Here is a 17,325-nt window from a genome sequence, read left to right as displayed (position 1 = left end):
GGGTTATTTCCATATATATATACATAAATATTTTACTGATGGAGGAAAATATAAAAAATATTTTCTGAGCATATTTGAGTCTTTATTTTTGAAATTGATTGTGATAAAAAAATCAAGATTAGGGTTATCTTACTCTATAATTTTTTTTTTAATAATTGAAAAATGTGTTCAATTTTATTAGATAGATAAATTTTAAATATAATAATTAAATCTATAATTATTATAATTATTATATCGAAAATGTTAGAATTTCATTTTATATAACCTCATGTACAATTTCTATTTATTTTTGCAAATAGATGTTGTAATAATGGATATGAAATTCTAACATGATTAAACAACACAATAATCCAATAATTAAATAAAATGAGAATAATATTTCACCTACTAACTTCTTTTTATAAATATAAGTAAAATGAATTCCCATGTTTGATTTATCGAACGAAACTCTATGTCTATTATAATATTATTAATAATCTTTTAAAAGAATTTTGTGATGTGTAAGTAATTATATGAGAATACCAATTGTTGTCCTTTTCACTCTGTATAATTATGTATTTTATTTGTAGTATACTAGATACCACAAATCTAATCTAATGGGAAATACTAATACATTAAATATAAATACAATTTTGGTGAGAAGTTATAAATTTCAGCAAGATTTAAAAAATTTAAATGGAATTAAAAGTGAGAACGATAACAATTGTGGATAAGGTTAAAAACATAGTAATAAAGAAAGGACATAGTCACACAAAGGTGGTGGTGTCAAGAGGAGAGGAAGGAACAATTCCACCTATGACTTTTTAATTCTTTTAATTTCTATAATTATAATATTTTATAATATTTTTCAAGAGGAAACTTTTGTTTAGTTTCACCAAAGGCCAAACGACTATTTCCCACCCAAGGTATGCTGTAATGACAAGTTTCCCCCATTTAACTATGGAAATACCAAACACCCACCCATGGCCAGTTAAATTTAACAGAACCCTAACGCCTGAAAATTTTATCTCCTTTTGCCCCCCTAAAGTTTGAAAACAAAAATTTCCCCCCAGCCTAAGTTTAAGAAAATGGTAGTTTCACCCTAGGGTTTGGTTTTGAAATCTCCGACGACCTCTCCGGCTCCGTTGCCGACGGCTTCTCCCTCCCGAAGAATCCTCTCCTTTCGGTGATCGGTTTCCTCCCATTTGGAGGCCCGATCGTCGCCGGAAAAGCGGTGGGAGACGAACCGCTTTTCCGGCGACGATCGGGCCTCCAAATGGGAGGAAACCGATCACCGGAAGGAGAGGATTCTTCGGGAGGGAGAAGCCGTCGGCAACGGAGCCGGAGAGGTCGCCGGAGATTTCAAAACCAAACCCTAGGGTGAAACTACCATTTTCTTAAACTTAGGCTGGGGGGAAATTTTTGTTTTCAAACTTTAGGGGGGCAAAAGGAAATTATATTTTAGTTTATTTTTTAATATTATAGAGAAAATGACAATTTTACCCTTAACCCCGTTACTTTTAACTGGCCATGGGTGGGTGTTTGGTATTTCCATAGTTAAAGGGGAGAAACTTGTCATTACAGCATACCTTGGGTGGGAAATAGTCGTTTGGCCTTCACCAAACACCAAAAACGTGTTTGCTTTTCACCATCTTAATAAGAAATTAACAGAAGTACGTATTCATAGTTTCACCAACTTCGGCTGGAGCTATAATTCATCTGCAAAAACCTGAAATTACGAAAAAGGACCTACATAATGGGTCACCAGACCAGACGGTAAAACTTCTTGATCAATCAAGCGGTCACCATGGGCCAGTATCTGATTTTCTTCTTCTTATTTTGTGTGTTTAAAATTATATTTTTTCCTCCGGAATGTTGGAATCTGCAGGCGTCCCTACTGAGATCATTGAACTTCTTATTTAATTTTTGTGATAAAGAATCTTCATTTTTCTCGTGGGTTTTTAGAACCGACCTAGATAATGGGTCATCGGACGTTAAAACTTTGTGCCCAGATGGTAAAACTGCTTGACCAATCCAGCAGTCACCATGGGCCAGTATCTAATTTTCTTCTTCTTATTTTGTGTGTTGAAAAATTATATTTTTTCTCGGGAATGTTGGAATCTGCAGGCGTCCCTAGTGAGAACATTGCATTTCTTATTTAATTTTTGTGATAAAGAATCTTCATTTTTCTCGTGGGTTTTTAAAACCGTGGGTAATCATAAATAACTGTGTTCCACCCAAAATTTAGTAGAATGACTACTTTTAAGTTTGAAAATTTTATTTGTTCAACCTTCATCAATTTTTTTTAATTAATGAAAACGGTTTGATTTTAATTACAAAAATTACTAGTTTATCCTTTTATCATTGATGACTTGTTCGACTTCTCTATTAGAACTATATCATCCATCTCGTATTTATCATTGTATTGAAATACTATTTTTTATTTATACTATTTTCACAGATTAAATTTTATTATTCTAACCTGTTATGAAACTATTAGATTCTCATTATTGTGTAGAATCCTTAGTTATAATTTTTGTATTTGATGATCGCAACACCCCTAATCTTTATCATCCCATAGTTGTTACCTTTGCAATTATGTTATCAACGATCTATCTCTATCATCTTTCATTCAATTCTATCATCCTTACCATTTCGCATGCCTATTACCATGGACACACTCAATCACACATTGTCATGCCACCATTTGTGTGTACCATGATGCTTTCTAGCGTCTACCATGTTGCCCAATCCTCTATCGAAATCCGTAAGCTTGACATTCTCACAAATTGATAGTGTTTAAAGTTTGGCTTGTGTTTCTTATTGGTGGACCCTTAAAGTTGTTCATAACCTTTTTTATTTTCAATGACAAATTTTTCAGATTTTATGATTTCTAACTTTTTAGATGTTTAGAATTATATGTTATTTTTTATCATTTTTATGTTAACTTTAAGAAAATTTCATATAAAAAACATTGTAGATCGAAATATTCAATATATTGAATCCTAGAATCAAGAAACCCTAATAAAGAGAAGATGATGGAGGGGAAGTTTAGAGAATAGGAAGGGTCGTTAGAGCATCAACCGACTGCAGTATGACCTTCCTATCCTTTCCTGTACCATTTTTCATTAACGAAAGTGAAAAACAGGTGGGGAAATAAACATTTCAAACATAAAGAGGGAAAATTTATTTCATCAAAGTTTGGGTGGGCAAAAGATATCCGTCCTTTAATTAAGTTCAAACGATTAAAGTGCACGCATCTTATCCTTGACTTGACTTACGGTTATCAAATCTTCCTCACCTGCCTTTGATAAAAGAAAGTAAGTTAGAAATTCATCTTCAAATTTTCCGACTCAAAAGCTTCACTAATCGACATTGAAATTCTGGTATGTATAAATAAATACAAACAGACTTCGCAGTAGACAACTCATCTTTTCACACCACTGAAATAACATGTCTTCAGATTACACCAAATATTTCTCAGCCTTCAACTGGTTGGCTTTCTTCTTTGTTTTTATTTTCCTGAAGAATGCCGACTGTGGCCAGATTGTGAGGAATTTGCCTGGATTCTCCGGTACTCTTCCCTTCAAGCTTGAAACTGGGTAAGCAGTGGAATTTTTTACTGGTTATACATCTGTTGAATATTGTTTGATCGAGTGAAGTAAGCTGATATTTAAGGATTTTTTTTTTGAAAACTCAGATATGTGAGCGTGGAAGATTCAGAGCTGTTCTACTTGTTCGTGGAGTCGCAGGGAAATCCTGAAGTGGATCCTGTTCTTTTTTATGTCGTTGGAGGCCCTGGTTGTTCAGCTTTGAATGGCTTCTTCTTCCAAACTGGTATCTCATTCATGCTTCTTATCTCTTATAATTTATACGTTGAAAGAAGGGAGCATAAAATGACCATTCTGCCCCTCCATATGTCCATTTTATGTAATCGGACATGAATTACGGGTGGACAAAATGTGCTTCTAAATTATTTTTGCTAAACAATAATATGGGCCATAGCACTATTTCCCACCCAAGGTATACTGATTTCTCAAAGTTTCTTTCTGTTAACTTTGAAAATATCATTTATCAACTCATAGCTATTTAAATCTATTAATTTTAAAAGTAAAATCATTATTTTATATTTAATATTAAAAATAAACTTAAATATGATTTCATTTTCCCCTAAAAATTTAAAAACTAATTTTTCTTCCCTAAACCATGTTTGAAAAAAATCACATTTCCCCCCTAGAGTTTAGTTTCAAAATCTAATCACCTTCTCCGATGCTATCGTTGGCTGTCTCTCCATCCTTCGACGTGTTGCCTCACCTCCACCTGAACCCCTCCGACATCCAGAAACATCGTCTAGAAAGAGGAATCTTCTTTCCAGATGAAGACAAGACGACTCATCTTCCTCTGGGAAGACATTTCGTCTTCGTTCGAAAAGATGATTTTTCTTTCTAAATGATATTTTTGGATGTCAAGTTGGGGTGGAGGTGAGACAGCTCGTCGAAGGATGGGAAGCTGTCGAGAGGGAGAGACGGTTGATGATGATGCCAAAAAAGGTGATTCGATTTTGAAACAAAACCCTAGGGGGAAAATATGATTTTTTCAAACTTAGCTTGAGAAAAAAAAATGTTAGTTTTTAAACTTTTAGAGAAAAAAATGAGATAAAATTTTTAGGGGTTTAAGTTTCGTTAATTTTAACTTGTCATAGATGGATAAATAGTATTTTCAAAATAAACAAAAAAAACTTTGAGAAATTGTGGGTAATAATCATTTGATATAATAATATATTATTATATAATTAAATAATTTTAAATAAAAAATATGTAATTATATAATAATATTTAATTATTTAGGTATAAATTTATATTTATTATTTATATATATTATATTATTCATGGTGAGACTTATTAGTTCTGTCGGTTTGATTACGTCAATGTGTCGTGTTGCTAGAAACAACGGCAGACCTGATATAAGTTATCCCATAAATTTTGAAAAATTATACATATAAATTATTAATATAACCTCTAAAGTATTATATTAATCTTTTATATTTTATTTATTTTTAATATTTTATTTCTATTTAATTTTAACTTTTCTATCTGTCTTTTCGGGCTTGTCATTCCATTATATTATTATTATTATTATTATTTTGACTTTTAAATTTTTTTTATTTGATCTTCCATATTTTATATTTTCTTCAATTTTATTTGTTTAAATAATATTTTATCATTAAAAATAAATTTTATAAATAATTATTAGATATAACATATTATTATATTTGATAAAATATAATAAAAATTAATAAATATAAATAATTATTATGTTTAATTAAAAGTAATAAAAAATATTATAAAATTATTTAACTCAAATTTTTTAAATATAATTAGTCTAAAATATTTTTTAAATTACTAGTTAAATAATGATATTTTTATCTTAAAATTAATAAATAAAAAATATAATTATAATAAAATTAATGTTATTTTATTAATATTTTAATATTATAAATGATTCTTTTTATATTATCTATTATAATATTAATAATAATAAAATATTATTAAAATATTTTATTATTTTTAAATTAAATAAAATAATATAAATGATAACTAAAATAATTTTTATTTATCTTCGGCATACCCTCCCTTTTATTTGAGTCTATCACTCTACACTTATATGCTATGCTTCCCCTTCGCATATATACGTGCCAACGTGACTACACATGAGCCATCACTCTCTCCGGCAGGCTCCGGTGACCAGCCAGCAACACAGACAAAAATGCTTACATATATATGTTTTTTTTCAGGTCCACTACAGTTCAATCAAAGTGACTACACTGGTGGCTTGCCGTCGTTGCATTTGTACGATTACACATGGACCAAGGTGCAAAATTTTAAACTATTTATGCCATGAATCTGATCAGAAAACATCATATTTTAAGATTGCATCATGGTGATATTTTATTATAATTCACAGACTGCCAGTATAGTTTTTGTGGATACCCCTGTTGGCTCTGGTTATTCCTATGCTTCAACAGCTGCAGGCTTCGTTCTTTCGGACTCCAAGTTTGCAAATCAGACTTATAACTTCATCAGAACTGTGAGTGACACTATCAATAAAACCCCTTACATTTTACTGAATTTTCTTTGACCCCCCTTAGTTTTATTTCTGTCTCCACCACTGCATATGTTTATCTTAATTTTGAAATATTGCATGCAGTGGTTGAATGAACATCCTCAATACATTCCGAACCGAGTCATTCTTGCTACTGATTCTTATTCTGGTATCATTGCTCCAGTCGTTGTTGAAAAAATATTGGAAGGTAAATATTGAAGCAAATTTTGTTTATCAAGTATAGGCATTAATGTATATTTTTGCCATAAATTGTCGCAAGAATCAATTATATGTATTTATTTATTTGTACATGGCATTACAGATAATAAAGCTGGAGTTGAGCCATCAATAAGTCTACTGGTAAGGATCGATATGCATATTTTCTAGTTCAGGCCATTTGGTTTAAATTGTGCTTAGGGCTTTCATCGATGTCCCCCTTGAAACAAAAAAACTTTCCAGCTCCTATTAACTTTGGAAACTACAACATACACCCCCCATAGTTTTGCCCGTAGGAATTACAACTGTAAACAGGCCGTGCCGAAATTGTGCAGTCCGCCATGTCAAGGCACACAAATATGCAGGCTCACAAATTTTCAAGGCCCAAGACACAACCCACAATGGTGGACTATCGCTCCGTGGCCCACCAAATATATATTTTAAAATTTTTTTTGGGTTATGTCATGTTAGCCTGTAGTCCTTTCCGTGAGGCCTGACACAGTCTGCTTCATTCGCCGGCCTTAGCACAACTTGCAAAATTTGGAAGGGGTTGATTGTCAGTATTTTAAGTTATATTTTGTATGAATTATGAAATTAGGGATACATCAGTGGATCACCGCATTCAGATCTGGAGCTTGAAACCAATGATGAGATACCACAGGCCTATAAGCTGGGACTTATATCCAAAGGCATATACGAAGTGAGTCATTTACATCCGCGTGGGAAAACGTTGATTTAGATAGCTATTACTAATTGTTTTGTTAATTTTCTCACAGTCAGCCAAAGACTACTGCAATGGCTCTTACGTTGATTGGGGAACCACTACCGTCTCTGCAGATTGCGAGGAGTATTTGGAAATAATGAGTAACGTATGCTTGCCATGGCGATCAAATTTTCTTCTTCTCTCAAATTTCTATGCAAAATGTTCCATATTAAGAAAGCTTTATCTGAATCTTGTAGTTACTGGAACAAATAAATTCAGAAATGGTGCTGGCTCCAAAGTGTGCTACAATAAAACCAGAATCGGATAACGATAGAAAGAAGAGAAGATTTCTGCAGGAAAATTCCGGACATTATCGTCTTACTCCTGGAGCAAACGACTACTGGTGCAAGGTCATCTTTCTCATCAAGTTCTAGAGCTGTTTTTGCTGTTGCTGTTGCTGTTGACGTAATTGTTCATGATTTCTAAATAATTTGCAGAATTTTGCTTATCTGCTCGTTACCATATGGGCAAATAATGAAGGAGTTCAAAGGGCTTTGCATGTTCGAGAGGTATGAAAACCAAGTTCAAGGATAGTGGGAGATTGAGAATAATTAGGGCTGGATTGGAATTGAATTGGTGTTTGACTCTATTTGAGTTGGAGTTTCAATTCAATGACTTGACTCTAATTTAGTTGGTGATACTATTCACCTTGTTGATAGCCACCAATAACATCTTTGATTTGCTCAAACAAATTGGAGCTCAAACTAAAATTGGACACCTAGGATTTGAGCTAAACATGAGCTTTAGTTTGGTAACTCGGTTTGAATCCTCTTTCGATGATATTATTTATTTATATACATCTTGGTGATGATACTATTTATTCCATCGATAACCTATGATGACATCCCCAATAATTGGAATAAGCTCTTGAGCTTGAAGTTGAGCTAGTCATTTAGGATTTGAACCAAACTCAAGCTAACCGATATTTTAGAAAGGTTTGGTTCAAATTTAATCCTAATTGAGATTTTAGTTGGTTAATATTACACTGAAAATTGCATTTTATTGGAAGCAGGGAACAAGTCAAGAATGGCGTAGGTGCAACCTTACCTTGAAGACGAACTATGACGTTGATATTGGGAGTAATTTTGACTATCACAAAGATCTTACAAAAACAGGCATCCAAGTTTTGCTTTACGGGTAACCGTTTGCCCAAAAATCTTTGTTGAGTTGCAGCTCAAAAAGTGATATTGAAGTATATTCTTTTGTGCAGTGCCGACCATGATCTTGTTGTTCCGCATATATCAACAGAATATTGGCTAACTGAACTTGATTTAACTTTGGACGAAGATTGGCGACCCTGGTATGTTGGTGGTCAAGTTGCAGGGTAAGATTTATAAGTTTGAAGACTTGTTATACAATTTAATCTTTTCATCTTTATGTTTGAATGATAAGTATCACTGCATTAATTCTGCATATTTTCTATTCAGATACACGATGAAGTATTCAAATTATGGATATCGACTGACTTATGCCACAGTCAAGGTAAGCACGGGCGTCCTCTAGTTTCTTCGATCTGTGAGAACTGTTGTCATGTAAATATTTGAAGCTGTCTAACGTCATGAGTAAAATTTATTTGCAGGGATCAGGTCACTCTCCCACTGAGTGGAAAGGAAGAGAAAGTTATGAAATGTTCGAAAGGTGGATCCATTTTTACCCTCTATAGTTAGCCTGCTACAACTGAAGCCACTCCCTTCTCTATGAATGATTGATTAACAGAACTTTATGTTTCTGTGATTGTAATTCAACTATTTGAAACTCCAGTAAACTAATTTCTTTGTATTGGAGGATTTGATTTTAATAATAATAAAAATAATAAATTTTGATTATTATATTATCATCTTAAAAAATATCATAAATATTATAAATTAAAAATAAAATTAAATATTTAAACTTGTAAGGTAACTCTTAGTAAATATGTATGTACAAGTGTTGTATAAATTTCTTCATCAATTAAAAACCCTCCTTGCAAAATAAGAGTTTTGTGGATTATTATTGGCACAACAACTACTTAAGCTAGGGCTGGACTCGAGCCGAGCCAGCTCGAGCTCGAGCTCGGCTTGGCTCGGTAGATTTTTTTTAAAAATTTTTTATACAAAACGACGTCGTTTTAATTAATATATATTAAAAACGATATCGTTTTGATAATGAAAAACGAATCGAACCGAACTGTACCCATTATTAGAATCTTAAGTACAAGGTATAAGACTTGAATCTCACATTAGAAAATACAGACAACTAGTATAAGATTTATATGGTCTTGGACTCTTTCATCTCAATAACTAATTTTTTATGTGTGATTTTCTTAAGGTTCAATAACAAACAAAACAACATTAAAAGTAACACTTTGTTTATTATAATCTCAACATTTTCACGTACAAAATCCAACATAGTTTTTGGTGGTTGTGATTTTTAATATCTAACACATCTGAAAACGTAACTAGTTTTTGGTTTTGTCCATTTATTTATTGTTAAACTCTAGACAATGGAATAGAATCATAATGGGTAGATAGATAAGTCTGCAATAAGAGAGTGGTCCACTGAAAGGCAATTATAGATATCATAAGCCCATAATAATATAAACATAACCCAAAATGTTGTTAGAAATTAAGAGAAGAAAAAGAAAGCACGGTGGCCTAATAAACACATAAAAATAACTACGATGGTCATACAAGTGAAGTCTTCAAATACTAAATGCATGAAGAGATAAGAGTTAGAATAAGTTAGTTTATCTTGTCAACTAATGCCAAACCACTCTTACCAATAATATATGTGTGTGTGTGTGTGTGTGTGTGTTATTTTTATTTTTTTTCTTTCACCTTTTACACTTGAGAAAATTTGATTAAGCACTTCAAGTGATAGATTTATTAGTCAATCTTCTCCCTCCTCAGGAAGCACAGTTGAACAACCATTCCCTGCATGATGACCATGACCGACTTGGAACAACGAGAGACCACATGAATCATATAAGGACTATTGCATTCACCTTAGCTCAAAGAAATAGTTTATAGTTGTGAATAGGCCTAAATGTGAGCTGAGCCGATTTGGTGTTGAAAGTTCGTTAGATTCAAATTAGCTCGGTCGGAGGTTGTTTCTTATGAATTTAGATTGAGTTCAAATCATAATACATGGTTCGACTAAAAAACGAATCGATTTCGAATCATATAGGATTTGGTTTGAAATGGTTCGTGAGCCATTCATCAACTCGGCTCAATTTGAGCTGAGTTATGGCTCATTTAGAGTTGGCTTGGAGGCTCAAAAAAATAAAAAAAACATTTTTCTTTTTCTTTCTTACATCATTTTCTTTGACTTATTTTAAGTTTCTCTGACTTTCTCCTTCTCACATGCAAACTGACTTTTTCTTCAACCCCTTTATTCTTCTTGATCTTTCTTTTCTTTTCTTCATCAGTCGCTTTCATCTTAATTTTTCTCCTTCATATCTTTTGTTCCAGTCCATAAAAGTTTTTGTCTTTCTTTTCTTTTCTTCATCAGACTCTCCCGTCGGTCTTCATCTTGATCTGTCTCCTTTAGCCAACCACGATTCTGGTTGGTGCACCATAAATTTCTAAAATTTTATCTTTAGCGCTAAGAACTCTAATTAAAATTTTAATGTTTTTGTTTGTTTATTAATTTGTTAGAGATTCATATTTGAGTTAATTTGATTATTTCATAAGTTTGTTACTTGCACCGGCAAATTTGAGGACATGAGAAAGAAGATGGCGGGCTGTTAAGAGATGAAGATGTTATGTGTTGTTGAATTTGTAATGTGAGTTAATGAATGTGTTGAAATTCTTCGTTCTGTATATATATTAGACTTGAATTTGTAACATTTTGTTTGAAGATTAAGTTGTGTACCCCTGCAAATTAAATTTGTAGCAACTAATGTTTGGTGTTATAGAATTTGAGTCATAAACTGAAATCGTTGCAATTTGAGTTATGAATTCGAATTACAAACTCAAATCATGAATATGAGCCATAAATTTGAGCTATAAACTCAAATCGAGTTAGGAGCTGTAATTTTTTTTTTTCAGGCAAAACTTGAAACTTCCTTTGGACTGACTTGTCAAACTCGAACTGAATTCGAGTAATCTCTAACACCTTTTGAGCCGAACTCAAGTTAGTTCATGTTGGGATTCGGTTTTGTTTGAATCCATTCCTAGTTGTGAGTATCAACAATTTTCTTGAATCGATTCGATTCAATTCCATTTTAGAGGTTTAAAATGGTGTATTTAATGGATTCAATTCAAATGTTATTAGAATTTAATGTTCACAAACTTTCCTTCACATTCAAATAACACAACATGTTGCAAAGTTGCGAATTTCAAATTTATTCAAGTGCACCTAAAAACCCGATTGAAATTGTGACAATCCCCTAAAGTGGGTAAAAATGTATCCACCTTTCAAACATTTCATAAGTATCCCTTCCTTTCCACTCAGTCGGAGAGTGCCCAGATCCCTGTAAAAAATTAATTTTTCAACATTAGCTAATGATTACAATAATAATTAATGCACTAACAATGGTTACAAATACAAATACAAAGTTGACGTTTTGTCTTGCAATTAGATGTTATTTTGTATTTGTATTCGTACTTGTATTCATTGTTTGAAAGACTTCTTAATTACCTTTAGAGTTGCATAAGTCAGTCGGTATCCATAGTTTGAATACTTCATTGTGTACCTAAATAGAAAGAGCAGTATCGTAAATTATTGGGTAATTAATTATAGTGACTATAATATAAGAGGACTAAACATTTATGACCAAACAACTTAATTAAATACCATTTTGCTTTCATCCTTATTCCTTAACCCCTACAACAAAAACCCCGAACCTTAAAAGCCCCATACCCCAACCACGAATTCAAACAAGAATGATTGTAAAATCCAGTTAAGAAGATAAGAAACCTTACCCGGCAACTTGACCACCAACAAACCATGGTCGCCAGTCTTCATCCAAAGTTATGTCAAGTAGGCCAATCCAATATTCTGTGTAAATATGTGGAACGACCAGATCATGATCACCACTGCACCAAAAGAAAATATAAGTGAGTGACCCAAATTTGAAAGCCCATCTGAGTTGTAAAGAAAGATATCTTTCTGGGGAATTACCTGTAAAGCAATAGTTGGAGGCCTGCTTTGGTAAGGTTTTTGTGGTAGTCGAAAGAACTATCCACATCATAATCATATGTTCCATCAGCAAATGTAAGATTGCATCTCCTCCACTCTTTTATTGTTCCCTGCTTGCAAGCAATTTATTAAAATCAATACATAGTCAACGTCAAAAGGGTTGGATTGAGCCTTGACGGGCTCGATTAGTTGATTGAGTTGGTGACATCAAAGAAATAAATAAAATTATATATATTACATATATATATATATATATTGAATAACTTTAAACATAAATGTTTGTACAATACTTTAGTAGTATCTGAGTTTGGTCACATACAAGAAGACTTAGGTTTAATAATAATGATATTGCATGATGGTTTGACTCAGTCAAAGGGTTTGTTTAGATTTTGAACAGTCTACTTCGTCGAGCTATTGACGTGGGAAACATAAATAAAATTATATATATCAAATATATTTATTGAACAAAAGAACAATTTTAAATATACATGTTTCAACTCAATGGTATTAATGCTTAGTCACATGCTAGAATACCTAGTTTAGTTGCACTAATATTAGTATGATTGCGTGATTAGATTGACTTAATGACTAAACTGTAATTAGACAGACTTTATCTGATTCAATAATTCATTAATGAGTTTTTCCCTTTACCTTAAACTAGATTGATCATTGAAATCTGATTGGATCAATTTGATCCCAATTTTAAAACAATGACTTTAGTTAATGTTGAATAAATACCTCTCGAACATGAAGAGCACTTTGAACACCTTCATCGTTAGCCCATACGGTGGAGAGTAGATAATCGAAATTCTGCATGTACAGCCATAAAACATAATTAAGTAGAACCAAAATGGTGCAAACAAGACCAAGCTAGAGAAAGAGAACCTTGCACCAATAGTCAGTCTGTCTCAAAGATCTCCTTCTGTTTCCATCTTCTAATTTCGGCGATATTGTGCTACACTTGGGAGCCAACACCATTTCCAAATTTATTTGTTCAATCAACTACAAAATTCAAATAACTCTTCTTTAGTTACCAGCTTAATTTCCAGGGTAACGAAGAACCCCATTTAGTGAATCGCAAAAGTGAAACCCAACCACCAAAGTAGTAAAACCCAAGAGTCATTCATACCTCGTCGATGACTTGGAGATACTCAAGGCATTCTGCACTCACTGAACTGGTGTCTGTATAGAAGTAGGTGCCATTGCAATACTCTTTGGCATACTGTGAAATAGTCAAATATAATTTTAAATCATGTCAGTTCAATTTTTTACTTATAATTCAGGTGTCTGTAATTATTTGGGAAAATATAAAATTAATTTAGCAAATCATATAAACTACTTACGTTGAAAATACTCTTAGATATGAGTCCAAGTTTATGAGCTAATATTATCTGATAACTTTGTTCTTCTTTGCCGTTCATGCGCGGTGATCCACTGATAACCCCCTGCATTGTTCATACAAAAGAATTAGAGTTCATCTTTGAAAAAACATAATCAATTCGAAAACTGCTGTAAATCATTACAATTAGATTTATTGTTGGCTCAAGTCCTGCATTATTGCCTGCAAGCAAAGACACGAATATTTGAAAATTTCAGGTAAAGAAAATGATAAAATTAATTGATTCACAATAAGAAAGGAAATTACCATCTAGGATATTGTTTGCGATGATGGGAGCAAGTACACCGGAATATGAATCGGTAGCAATAAAAAATCGGTTTTTGATGTACTGGGGATGCTGATTTAGCCACTGCATTTGATTGAAAAGATTACACAAAATTTATATATTCAAACCAAAGGATGATCGGACATGTCAGAAGAAACCTTGCAGAGAGCTTAATTTGCTATTGTATGAAATTAACATGATTCACTGATCACCTTTCTTATAAATACATGAGATTGATTGGCTGACTGTAAGTCCGATATCCCGTAATCTTCTGGGTTTGTTGAATAGGAGTAACCAGATCCAATTGGTGCATCTACAAATATTATACTCGCACTCTGCAAATTTATCACCACCCTACGAATTAGATATACATATACTAAACTTGTGAAGAAGAACAAGTTCATGGTTAAACTTTAAAGTTTTGCACCTTGGTCCATGTGTGTGGGTATAATTGCAACTTTGGCAAACCTCCTGTGAAGGCGGTTCCATCAAATTGCAGAGGACCTATAAAACAATTTTCAGACACAAGGTCATGAGGACATTGCATTTATTATGAGATACACCCTCACCCACTATTAACTCATATATTTTATGGGAGCAAACCTATAAGATGGATCTCAATCATCAAGTCAATAAACTTGAAGAAACTAACCTAATAATTTATTGTCAAGATCTCACATTTTAATATGAAAATATTATAACGCACTAGTGTATGGAGTCCATTTACAAGAAAACTAGTTTAATAACCCACAACAAACCAAAAAACTTAGATTTGACACTTGAGATTTTACATTTTAATCCATTGTTCTATGTGTGGTTAATCATATTACTTCACTACTGAAAATGGGTCATTCATTAAGAAAAAAAAAACAGTGGTAGAACAAGAAATAAAATTTAAGAAGTCATGGAAATAACAATAAAATATAAAGAGCGAATGCAAAAAATGAAATACATGAGATCAAATAAAATTTTAAAGATAGTATGGGCTTTTAATAATAAATAAATAAATATAGTCCAGGGGTCAATTGTCCCCATGGCCCCCTCCATTATGTACATGTTTGAAAGGCCAGAGGACTATTTTCTACCTAAGTTTAGGTGTATTTTTAAAGTCATAATTGTAAAGTTTGAAAAGTTAAAAATCTCAATTAGAGTTAATGATAAAATCGTTATTTAACAAAAAAAAAAACTAAGTTTATTCTTTTGCTCCCTTCAGTTTGAAAAAATCACATTCCTCCTACTTGAAGTTTGAAAAATCAAAAATTTTTCTCTAGGGTTTACAAACCGTCGTTAGAGAAGCCGAACTTGGTTGTCTCGGCCACATTGATAGTCGTCAAAGATGCCAAACTTCGTTGTCTTAGCCGTGTTGGCTCTCTCTCCTAGCGTAACCATCTTTGTCGATCACATCTCAGCCATTGGAGAAGCTTATTTCTTTCGATGAAAATAAAACCATCTTCATTGGATTATTTTCATCTAAGACGAGGACAACCAACAGAGATCTCAAACGACCATGTCGTTTTTGTCTGAGACCTCCGACGATCATCTTCGTTCGAGATAAAGATACTCCGACGAAGACAATTTCATCTTCGTTAAAGGAAATAGGCTTCATCGGTGGCTGGGATGTGATCGATAGGGAGATTTAAGTCAGGAGGGAGAACCAACGTGACCAGAGATGGTCGTCTCTGGCCACAGTTTACAAACCTTAAGAAAAAAATTTTGATTTTTCAAACTTCAAGTGTGGGGAGGGGAATGGTGAAGTTTTCAAACTGAGGGGGCAAACGAATAAAACTTTAGATTTTTAAAATTTTTTATTAAATGACGAGTTTACCTTTAATCATAACTGAGATTTTTAATGAATGGGTGAGACTTTTGTTTTTTTTTAAACCTTATGGGTATGAGTTTAAGAGCACACCTAAACTTGGGTGGGAAATAGTCCTTTGGCCTGTTTGGAAAATGACTAATATTATAAAGAGAAGGGTGAATGAGATACCAGTTTGGAAAAAGAAGCCGTTCAAAGCAGCACAGCCGGGGCCTCCAACTATATAATAAAGAACAGGATCCACTTCAGGATTTCCCTGAGACTCCACAAACAAGTAGAAAAGCTCCGAGCTCCCCACACTAATGTATCTGATGAGTACACAAGCCAATGGATAACAGTAAGTTTAGTACGAGAGCTCAATCAGTAGAAGAAAAGTAGAGCAACAATGGCAGCCACTCACCCAGTTTCAAGGCTGAAAGGAAGAGTTCCAGGAAAGCCCGGCAGGGTCCGGACGATTTGCCCACAAGCTGCATTTCCGAAAAGAAGAAAAGCGCACACTACTTGCAACCAAACCAGAAACTTGAAGCTCCACCATTTGCTGTAAGTTGAAGACATGATATACGAAGCAAGGTTTGTTAGCTCGAAACAGTCAAATAGTGTAAGTTGATTGTAAATGGATTGTTGTTGATATAAATATATATTTATAGAAAAGTTAGGCTGAATGGAGAATTTGAAATGAAGCTCCCAACGCACTGTCTAGTTTGGATGAGGGAGGGAATATTGGTGGGTAACCGTAAGTCAAGTCAATGGTGAATTGCCTGTATGCATGGCTTCAATGTCAATGTATAGACAAATAAAGAAGTTAGCTCGAACTCATTTGCTAGCTTGTTGGAATGAAACCAAAATAGATTCAAATTAAAGTAGTTCAAGTTTATTTGTTACCTTTGCTCTAAAGAGTTTGAAATAAGTTCAGTTTAGATGAGTATGAACTAAATTTCAAGTATAAAGTTTTTATATTTTTGAGATCATGTTTGAGTTAGAATTTGCGAGTATTTAACCTGTAAACTTAAAAATACTTATTCAAGTAATTTGAAATAATATCGTTTTAACAATATGTATTAGAGTAATCTCTTTTTTGTAGATTTTGATTCAGTTACAATCCTAAATTTAAACAATTTTAAAATTTAAGATTGACCAGATTAATCACCTTTTCATGGTTTAACCCAAAATAAAAATTGATTACGTCACTCAATATTTAAAATTTATAATGTATTAATGTATTGACCATACCTAATTTCTTCAATTAGTGTCTGAAATTTTGAGCAGAGATCATCTAATCTTCAACCTTTCCTTTGGCTGCTTTTTGGGTCAAAACAATAGTAAACAAACCCCATTTCTTTCCCATGCGAAGCCCGGAAATTATGAAGGTTTTCTTATGATTTTAACAAGACCAAATCACTATGTCCCATGAGAACTTTGTTGAATTGACACTTCCAAATCCTTCAAATGTGAACAAATTTTTTGCCCACTCGTCAATAATTCCCATTTTGCGCCATCATCCTCTCACACCATTTTTTACTTTCAGTTGGTCAAACCCTAGATGTCATTATTGCTCATTTTTGCTAGATTTTCAACGTCGTTCACATCCATGACCTTACCTCACTTGCATTGCACTATGCATCTTCATTGTTACGTCTTATCCTATTACATTCTTGGAGCGTCAC

General features: G+C 33.0%; 2 protein-coding genes across 2 annotated transcripts; one reads left to right on the top strand and one right to left on the bottom strand.

Moving 5' to 3' along the window:
• The first annotated feature begins 3,362 nt into the window (after nt 1-3,362).
• Nucleotides 3,363-8,889, top strand: LOC123227215 (serine carboxypeptidase-like 18). The gene is made up of 14 exons (XM_044651919.1): nt 3,363-3,581; nt 3,680-3,816; nt 5,774-5,850; nt 5,944-6,066; nt 6,187-6,289; nt 6,404-6,441; nt 6,896-6,997; nt 7,074-7,166; nt 7,258-7,410; nt 7,498-7,569; nt 8,073-8,197; nt 8,271-8,384; nt 8,488-8,542; nt 8,640-8,889. Exons 1-14 carry the CDS (start codon nt 3,433-3,435, stop codon nt 8,721-8,723), a joined length of 1,425 nt encoding a protein of 474 aa, XP_044507854.1. The 5' UTR covers nt 3,363-3,432; the 3' UTR covers nt 8,724-8,889.
• Nucleotides 8,890-11,281: 2,392 nt separating this feature from the next.
• Nucleotides 11,282-16,276, bottom strand: LOC123227283 (serine carboxypeptidase-like 11). Its single transcript, XM_044652020.1, has 14 exons — nt 16,062-16,276; nt 15,833-15,969; nt 14,273-14,349; nt 14,058-14,180; nt 13,827-13,929; nt 13,705-13,742; nt 13,525-13,626; nt 13,311-13,403; nt 13,067-13,183; nt 12,920-12,991; nt 12,164-12,291; nt 11,965-12,078; nt 11,681-11,735; nt 11,282-11,513 (listed from the first exon to the last, which is right to left on the bottom strand). Exons 1-14 carry the CDS (start codon nt 16,214-16,216, stop codon nt 11,430-11,432), a joined length of 1,398 nt encoding a protein of 465 aa, XP_044507955.1. The 5' UTR covers nt 16,217-16,276; the 3' UTR covers nt 11,282-11,429.
• Nucleotides 16,277-17,325: the final 1,049 nt, after the last annotated feature.

Source organism: Mangifera indica, chromosome 10, assembly GCF_011075055.1.
Source record: "Mangifera indica cultivar Alphonso chromosome 10, CATAS_Mindica_2.1, whole genome shotgun sequence".
In the NCBI taxonomy this organism is placed as follows: domain Eukaryota; kingdom Viridiplantae; phylum Streptophyta; class Magnoliopsida; order Sapindales; family Anacardiaceae; genus Mangifera; species Mangifera indica.
Note: the sequence above shows the minus strand (reverse complement) of the source record. Positions and strands in the feature narration are given on the sequence as shown.

Excerpts from the sequence above, each read along its gene's own strand:
- LOC123227283 (XM_044652020.1), bottom strand. The coding sequence starts at position 16,216 with ATGTCTTCAACTTACAGCAAATGGTGGAGCTTCAAGTTTCTGGTTTGG. Across the intron at positions 12,992-13,066 it reads AGACTGACTATTGGTGCAAG|AATTTCGATTATCTACTCTC; the intron begins GTTCTCTTTCTC and ends CTGTACATGCAG. Across the intron at positions 12,292-12,919 it reads GTGCTCTTCATGTTCGAGAG|GGAACAATAAAAGAGTGGAG; the intron begins GTATTTATTCAA and ends GCTTGCAAGCAG.
- LOC123227215 (XM_044651919.1), top strand. The coding sequence starts at position 3,433 with ATGTCTTCAGATTACACCAAATATTTCTCAGCCTTCAACTGGTTGGCT. Across the intron at positions 3,582-3,679 it reads CCCTTCAAGCTTGAAACTGG|ATATGTGAGCGTGGAAGATT; the intron begins GTAAGCAGTGGA and ends TTGAAAACTCAG. Across the intron at positions 7,167-7,257 it reads ATTTGGAAATAATGAGTAAC|TTACTGGAACAAATAAATTC; the intron begins GTATGCTTGCCA and ends TGAATCTTGTAG.